Source organism: Sinocyclocheilus anshuiensis, unplaced genomic scaffold, assembly GCF_001515605.1.
Source record: "Sinocyclocheilus anshuiensis isolate Anshui unplaced genomic scaffold, SAMN03320099.WGS_v1.1 scaffold369, whole genome shotgun sequence".
In the NCBI taxonomy this organism is placed as follows: Eukaryota; Metazoa; Chordata; class Actinopteri; order Cypriniformes; family Cyprinidae; genus Sinocyclocheilus; species Sinocyclocheilus anshuiensis.
In genome coordinates, this window is record NW_015540935.1 from 781496 (window position 1) to 789292 (window position 7797).

Here is a 7797-nt window from a genome sequence, read left to right on the forward strand (position 1 = left end):
TTTTTGCAAAAACAGGCAGTTATTACTACTACAATAACTAAACATATTTACAATGTATTAAATTTGTCCTGCTGGTGCATTTTCCCTCAATTTTCCCTATTAATTATAGCCATTCAACATTACAGTATAATTGAAAGCCATTATTTTTTAACATTTAATAGGCTCTGAAATATATAACTTTTAATTTAAGTGATTTTAAAACACTCTTCACATAAACGAAATTATATATGCATAAACTATACATATTAATCTTTATTCAAGCTAAAAAAAAATTAATAAGCTACTAGAACAGTCCCAGGATTTCTCTTTTTCTTTTGTTCTTTGATTTACATCAATGCAGTGGTTCCCAAACCTGTCCTGGAGGCCCCCCAGCCCTGCACCTTTTGTATGTCTCCCTTATCGAACACACCTGATTCCACTTATCAGCTCGTTAGTAGAGACTGCAAGAACTAAATTGGGTGTGTCTGATTAGGGAGACATACAAAATGTGCAGGGCTGGGGGGCCTCCAGGACAGATTTGGGAACCACTGCATCACAGACTTCAGCAGGTTTCACTTTAAAATCAGCGCTGTCTCTTTAAAACCTGATGCATATGACGCGGATCTGACACATAATCCGATTTTCTCCCAACTCTTTATGGTCATTTAAGACTTTATAACTCATTTAAGACTACGTTTACAAGGTAACTCGCCAAAACCGCGCATTTTGACATAATTGTGTGTTTTCGTGCGTTGAAGCGCTACTGGTGCGCTGTCTGAAGCGGCTCAGCGTATGCATACAGCCGAACGTGCAGCCTTTCAAACTATATTTCACTGCACCGTTTAGGCGGCGTAACCCCAGGCATGTGTCGCCACATTCTCGGGTTATGAAGAATAAAGAAGGGAAAAGTTAATCTTTCAAAATGAAGCAGCAAAATCTTCTCAGGTAAAAGTTACTAGAACTGTGTCTATCTGAAGCGGCTCAGCGTATGCGTACAGCCGAATGCACAGCCTTTCGGCAAGTATAGTTTTATACTTCACTGCACCGTTTCTGCGGCGTAACCCCAGGTATGTATCCCCGCATTCTCGGGTTACGGAGAATAAAGAAGGGAAAAGTTAATCTTCCGAAATGAAGCAGCAAAATCTTCTCGGGTAAAAGTTACTAGAACTGTGTGTAGGGACAAGCTGGCCATCACTGCTCTGACCTTTTCAGTCCGTTTGTATCCTATTATTTGATTCGCTCTTGTCGCTTATGACAGAACAGCTAATCACGATGATCTTGTCTTCGGGCAAGATTATTTGATTCGCTTATGTCAGAAACAGCGAATCTCTTTAAAAACGGGCTGTTTTTCCCACTACATTGCATTGTTATAATTCGTAAAAGTTTTACCCGCCAACTGGCGACTGACACTGTTACATGGACTCGCCAACGCTGATTTTTACTCGCATTTGGCACTTGGCGAGTGTTATTTTTTGGTCCCTGATATTTGTTTCCCCCACTACACTGCATCTCTTGTATTTAATTGCAAAAGCGTGAGATGCAGTGGAGTGGAATTAAAAAAGCAGTGTCTAGAGTAGCAATTTTTTTTTTCTTCTCAAACTTGAATATCTTTTCATTTGAGTGCCAAGTTTTTAGACCACTGTGAGCCATTCGCAAGACTGTGAAAGATGCAACACATGTTTACATAAGCACAGTGGAAAAATCAGCACAGTTGAATGCAAAACCCTGTTTCGTGTGAACAGCCTGTAAGTCCTTGAACTATTAATGTGGTTTAGTGTTTATTGAGGGAATCACATTTACTTACATCTGTTGCTGTCGTTATAATCACGTGTTCGATTCAATTTATTGTAGATGTGTGTCTCTGCTTTGATGAACTGGAACACATCTCTGTTTTCATCAAAATATTTCAAGAAGTGAGTCTGAAATTAGTGTGGAGCATTTGAAACAATGAGATAAGATGCTTTTACTCAGTGTGACTTACAGTAATCTTAATGCAGTTTCTTGCTTAATGCTTTTAATGTAGCATATTAATGCATCTTTTTTCATGTGAAGTGGTGAAAGTAGCACCTTTAAATAATGCATTGCTTTAATGATTACAGTAAATGGATTTTTTAATCTTAAAACACAAGGAGTGCTATCTTGCACCAGTTGTTTTGTTGTTCTTGCGCACCTGTGTGTGTGTGTGTCTAATTTCAAAAGACAGGAAGTGTTAGAGCTGTTTCGAGCAAACTCTGTTCAACTTCAAGAGCTTTGTGAAATCAAAATGATCCTAACAGCACAGTTTCGTTGCTTTCTTTAATGTTTGTTATTGAAATTCCTCCCTGACATCTCATCCTCTGCTGGAAATGTGTTTTTCTCTCCCGCAGACAACCCGACGGGCTCGTCCTCATCCTACCGCCCCCCGCCGCGCACGAAGGAGGTCGTCATCAATCAGCAGGTGGTTAAACTCAAGTATTGCTTCACCTGCAAGATCTTCCGGCCGCCGCGCACCTCCCACTGCAGCCTGTGTGACAACTGTGTGGGTGAGATGAGCTTGAGAAATGTACAGCTGAGCTCACATGCAACAAGCCTGAGGCTGTTTTTAATGATAATTATTAGTGGCGATTGCTAATGCATGTGTCATATTACTATTGCTCATACTAAAGGTTACAAGTTTACATTTATGCATTAGGCAGATGCTTTTATCTAAAGCTGCTTACATTGCACTCCGGGTATACATTATCAATTCATATCAGTTCATCAGTCTAAGTGCATAAACGTTGTTTGATCTGCAGGAGCATCACTCAGATATAACTAGAACAACAGTGTGTGTGCAACAGTGCCTGCTAGGGCTGCACGCTTAATGCGATATGGCTGAGTGGGATTATCAAACTGCGAAGGCTGTAGTTTAATTCAATATGCAGTGTGTAAAGAAAAGAATCACCCCCCTTTAAAATAATCACATTTTGTTGCTTTGCAGCCTGAAATGAAGACGGACACAGTTTTTGTTTTATCCAGCTGTATTTACTCAGTGCAACTGATAACATCCAAGTGAAAGATATAACACCAGGGCTCGCAAAATCGCAAGTCCGACGTCCCGGGGCTATTGTGTTTTCAACAGTCGGGCTACCAAAATGTATCACCGCCCTGCCCGACGGGCTATCTTAAACCGTGATATAAAATTCCTTCCTTGTTTTGCGTTGTTCACTAGCTTGTAGGGGTAAAACGGATCGTAGTTGATCGTTTGCACGTGTTTCAAGGTTCATAAACCATTCATGCGCATTCGGAGCTGCGCGCACTCATTCGAAGCGCACACAGAGAGCCGCGTTTCAGACAATGCACGTACAAAGAATTGATTCCTCTTTCACGTATCCTTGCATCTGAATGAACACACACAAAAAATGATCTCAAAATAACAGTCTCGGCAAGTATTCTTGTAAACACAGTCGGTTATGTCTTAAGTGAACATAAACAGTGGAGAAAGAAATCTCAAGTGCATCATTATATTGGATCCGTGCATTCTGTCTTAAAGGGGCAGCAGCCTATAAATACCTGCTGTTCCATAAGCGCCACCTGCTGTCAGACAGTGACAATTGTGTCTCATTCACAAAGCTAAAATCAGACCATTCTGTTTTTGCTTCAGATTTCGAAATTATACAGTCTAATTGCAATCTAAATAAGTATTTGGCATCTTTGTTTGGATCATGATTAAAATGCAGTGGTTGCCTCTGATTTTAATTCTAGTTTTTGCTGTGGTATCAAAGTAGTAGGCTATTCTGTTATTTAAATAATAACAAACCATATTTTTTTGCTCATCTGCAAAATGACCCGATCTGTTACTCAAAATCTGATATGATAATGCAATATGATCCGAGCTGTGGGTTTTGTGATCTGTTACACCCCTGCTCTCTTGACTTGTTATTTGAAGTAAAAAAGCGATCACTGAAGTTTTTAATCATGCTGATTTGTCCGCAGTGACGTTCAGCTGATGTCTTTTTTATTTTTTTTTATTCGGGCTACTTAAATTAATTTTGGGCTACCAAAATCTGAAGAATGTCTGCCCGAAGGGCTACCAGCGATTTTGAAATTGTGCGAGCCCTGAACACCAACATGTCAGAAAAAAACAAACAATCACTGAGTTGGAAAAAGGATCACCCCTCCTAAAATGACAAAATCTGTGTCCGTCTTTATTTCAGGCTGCAAAGCAACAAAATGTGATTATAAAGGGGAGTGATTCTTTACTAAACCCACTGTGTGTGCTGCTTGTTTCAGAGTAAAGAGCGGCACTGTGTTCATTTACACGTGAGCAGCTCATTCCTCAGTGTTTTCAGCAGCTCGGTTCACAGTAAATGCTGCTCCACACAAACTCATCTCTGCATCTGCTATTTTTAAACGACTTTGGGTTGTTTTAACGTGCATTTGGGAAGGAAACGTGCCAGCCTTCTTCCTATACTTGTAATGAGAAGAGCTTATCAGCAAAAGAGGCTTCATGCTATTTTCCATCAAAATAAATGCTTGATGGTTTAACATTTGAAAATGAAGACAGCCACAAATATTAGTCTTGTAATTTTACATTAATGTAAAATAAAATAATTATATAATTATAATATCCCAATAGTAATATTTCATATTTTATTTGTAGTATCATTTTTGATATTTTTGTTTAGTAGTAGTAATAGATGATTATTATTGTTGTTATTATTTTATAATCACAAATTTCTGGCCAAATTCTGTAGCCCTACAAAAAAGCACAGAAAACAAGTGTTTTTGTTTTTTTAATCACATTTTATATTGCGACGCAATCAGCTACTAGTTAAGAGTGAATTGATCATTTCAAAGTTGAAATGATGCACATAAACCGGTTAAATGCATATACCATCGATTAACAACCTTGTAGCTCACAGTAGGTCTGTCTTTATGTGTTTGTCATTTTTTGTCAAAAATCAACTGAATGGAAATGTAACTATGTAATTTAGTTAGCCTTAACACTCAATTTTAATTGCCAATATATTTATTGTGTGCAGTTTCACACTCTTCTGCTTGTGAATAGACGTAGGACGTACTCTTTCTCAGATTTAGCTGTGTTATTTATAGTGTTAGGTTTATGAAGCCTGTTTGTGTTTTGGTTTGATCTCTGACGTTCTCACTTGTTCTTAAGCCAGCAGACTTTTTAATTCCTGCTGTGATAAATCACGAGCCGTGTGACGGCCCGCTGTTGTGTGTGTTTGACAGAGCGCTTCGATCATCACTGCCCCTGGGTCGGCAACTGTGTGGGGAAACGAAACTACCGCTTCTTCTACACCTTCATCATCTCGCTGTCTTTCCTCACGGCTTTCATCTTCGGCTGTGTAACCACACACCTAACTCTAAGTACGTGTCATTTAATTCTTTCTGTACCTGTGAGCTCAAACAAACGCATGCATCGCCGAGTGCTGTGTGAATTTAACATTCGTTCAGTGATATCAGATCACTTTCGAGTTCAGAGATCTTTGTATATACAGACTAGGTATTTCTTTCTAATGCTTTAATATTCACATGCAGGTACATTTAGTTTTGTTTCTGTTTCTCCTGCCATGAGTTATTGGCAAGCTATTGTTAGATGCATTATGATGCATTAAATTGATGAACAAAGTTCAAAAGAACAGCATTTGTTTGAAATAGAAAGGTTTTGTAACATTATAGATGTGTTGACTGTTACTTTTGATCAAAGAATCCTAAAGAAAAATATCATGGTATCCACACACATACACACACACAAAATGAAGCAGCACAACTGTTTTCACATTGATTAATAATCAGAAATGTTTCTTGAGCAGCAAATCAGCATATTAGAATGATTTCTGAAGGATCATGTGACACTGAAGACTGGAGTAATGATGATGAAAATTCAGCTGCGAATCACAGGAATAAATGACATATAGTACAATATAGTACAACAGATAGTACAATAGAAAACAGTTTGAAATTGTAATAATATTTCACAATATTACTGTTTTACTGTATTTTTGTTCAAATAAATGCAGCCTTGATGAGCAGAAGAGTCTTTTTTCAAAAACAAAAATTATACCGACTCTAAACTTTTGAACAATAGTGTAACGTATAATAGAGATGAGGTGCATCATGGGATGTTTGAACTGCATTGAAGGAGTTGTATGCTGGACATTTGTTGGTTTCTTTAGCATCACTATCCTTTCATTTTTATAAAGAAAATGTAATGTAACATTGTTCTTTTGTTCCAAATTGGCAAAACTAATTTCCAGTTTTTGAGCATAAACCATTTAATTTATGTGTCCAGGTAATTGACTGGTAGTGTAGTGTTTACATCAGCTCTTTTTAATCAAAGAGTTGGTTTCTTTGCACTATGCTGTATTTATAAAGGCAAACACAGATGCCAAATGAGCCGTGAGAGGCCATGTGAATTTCTTATTGGACTTAAATGGCTTAAGATCTGATAAAAGCGTTTAGTGACTAATGCTCTCTTTTATAGGGTCGCAAGGAGGAAATGGGCTTGTTTTTGCTCTCCAAGCGAGTCCTGCCAGATATCCTTTCATTTGGTGATGTTTGAGTTCAGATGTTTAACTTGAAAACTAAGGCCCGGTTTCACAGACGGGCCTTAGCTTAAGCCAGGACTAGGCCTTAATTAAAAGGGTCATATGATGTTGCTAAAAAGAATATTATTTTGTGTATTTGGTGTAATGAAATGTGTTTATACGGTTTAAGGTTAAAAACACATTATTTTCCACATACTGTACATTATTGTTTCTCCTCTATGCCCCGCCTTTCTGAAACGTCTGCATCTGAATATTTGGGTTAAACTGTTCTGGAACAGTGTTGTAAATACAACTTAACCACTGATTTCTAGTCGTGTCCTTCCAAAAAAGGCTTGCAGCAACCACATGTGACGACCCCGGGCTAGACTCCGCTTCGTCCACGGTGAAAGCCGATCCGGTGATCCACAGCACGAAGTTGATGTATTTCCTCAGCGACCAGCACGGATCAGCTCTAGGCATGACGAAGCGGATATCCTCCTCTTTTGGAAGACCAAACAAAGTAGTTTCGCTTTCACAACAAAGCACACAGCGTCTTCACGACATGGCGGCAGCAGCAACAATACTACAGCGAGAATAAAAGTTACGCCTTCTTTCTTTGCGTGAACATTTGGGCGGCGTTATGCAAATCTTCCCACATAGTGACGTAGATATGTGGGGCCGTGTGTTGAGACAGCTCAAACATGCATTTTAGTCTGGGACTAGCCTTAAACCATGTCTGTGAAACCGGGGGTAAGTCTATCATTGCCGTAAAGGAATGTTCTGGGTTACAAACAAGTGAAGCTCAATGAACAGCATCTGAGAAACACAAAATATTCTCAACTTGTGCCTCAATTTATCAAAGCAAATGAAATAGGGTTTGTAGTAATGTGCTTACAATGAAAATCTATGGGGCAAGACATGACAATGGGAATCTCCCCCCCTCCCAAAAAAACTTACAATAAAGGGTTTTTTATAGTATAGCCATAGCGGTTTTTACACTGCGCACGTATGAGTGCATCTGAGTGCAATGGTTCCCAGCACCCAAAATGTCACATTTCTGCTTTTAAACACTTCTGTATGGAGCACTGCATATTATATATGGGGGGGAAAATAGATATGATGACCACAGTGTATTTTTTCTTTAATTTTAGTTCAATTGCTCCCATGTCTTAATTAGTTTCTTCGTTTTGGGTAAATCTTGGCCACATTGTATTAATTCACTCCCTTTAGTTAAATTGTGGCCATGATTTAGCTAAAACAAGAGAATGCATTCGTAATCTGTGGCCATTTTATATTTGTGTGTGTGTGT

At 38.6% G+C, this 7797-nt stretch overlaps 1 protein-coding gene across 1 annotated transcript in view; it reads left to right on the forward strand.

Moving 5' to 3' along the window:
- LOC107689541 (palmitoyltransferase ZDHHC18-like) overlaps positions 1 to 7797 on the forward strand; it is a 33933-nt gene that overhangs the window by 15318 nt on the left and 10818 nt on the right. The window contains exons 3-5 of the mRNA XM_016487560.1: positions 2346 to 2501; positions 5191 to 5328; positions 6446 to 6497. Coding sequence (XP_016343046.1) covers positions 2346 to 2501; positions 5191 to 5328; positions 6446 to 6497 — 346 coding nt within the window. The remainder of the gene's footprint in view (positions 1 to 2345; positions 2502 to 5190; positions 5329 to 6445; positions 6498 to 7797) is intronic.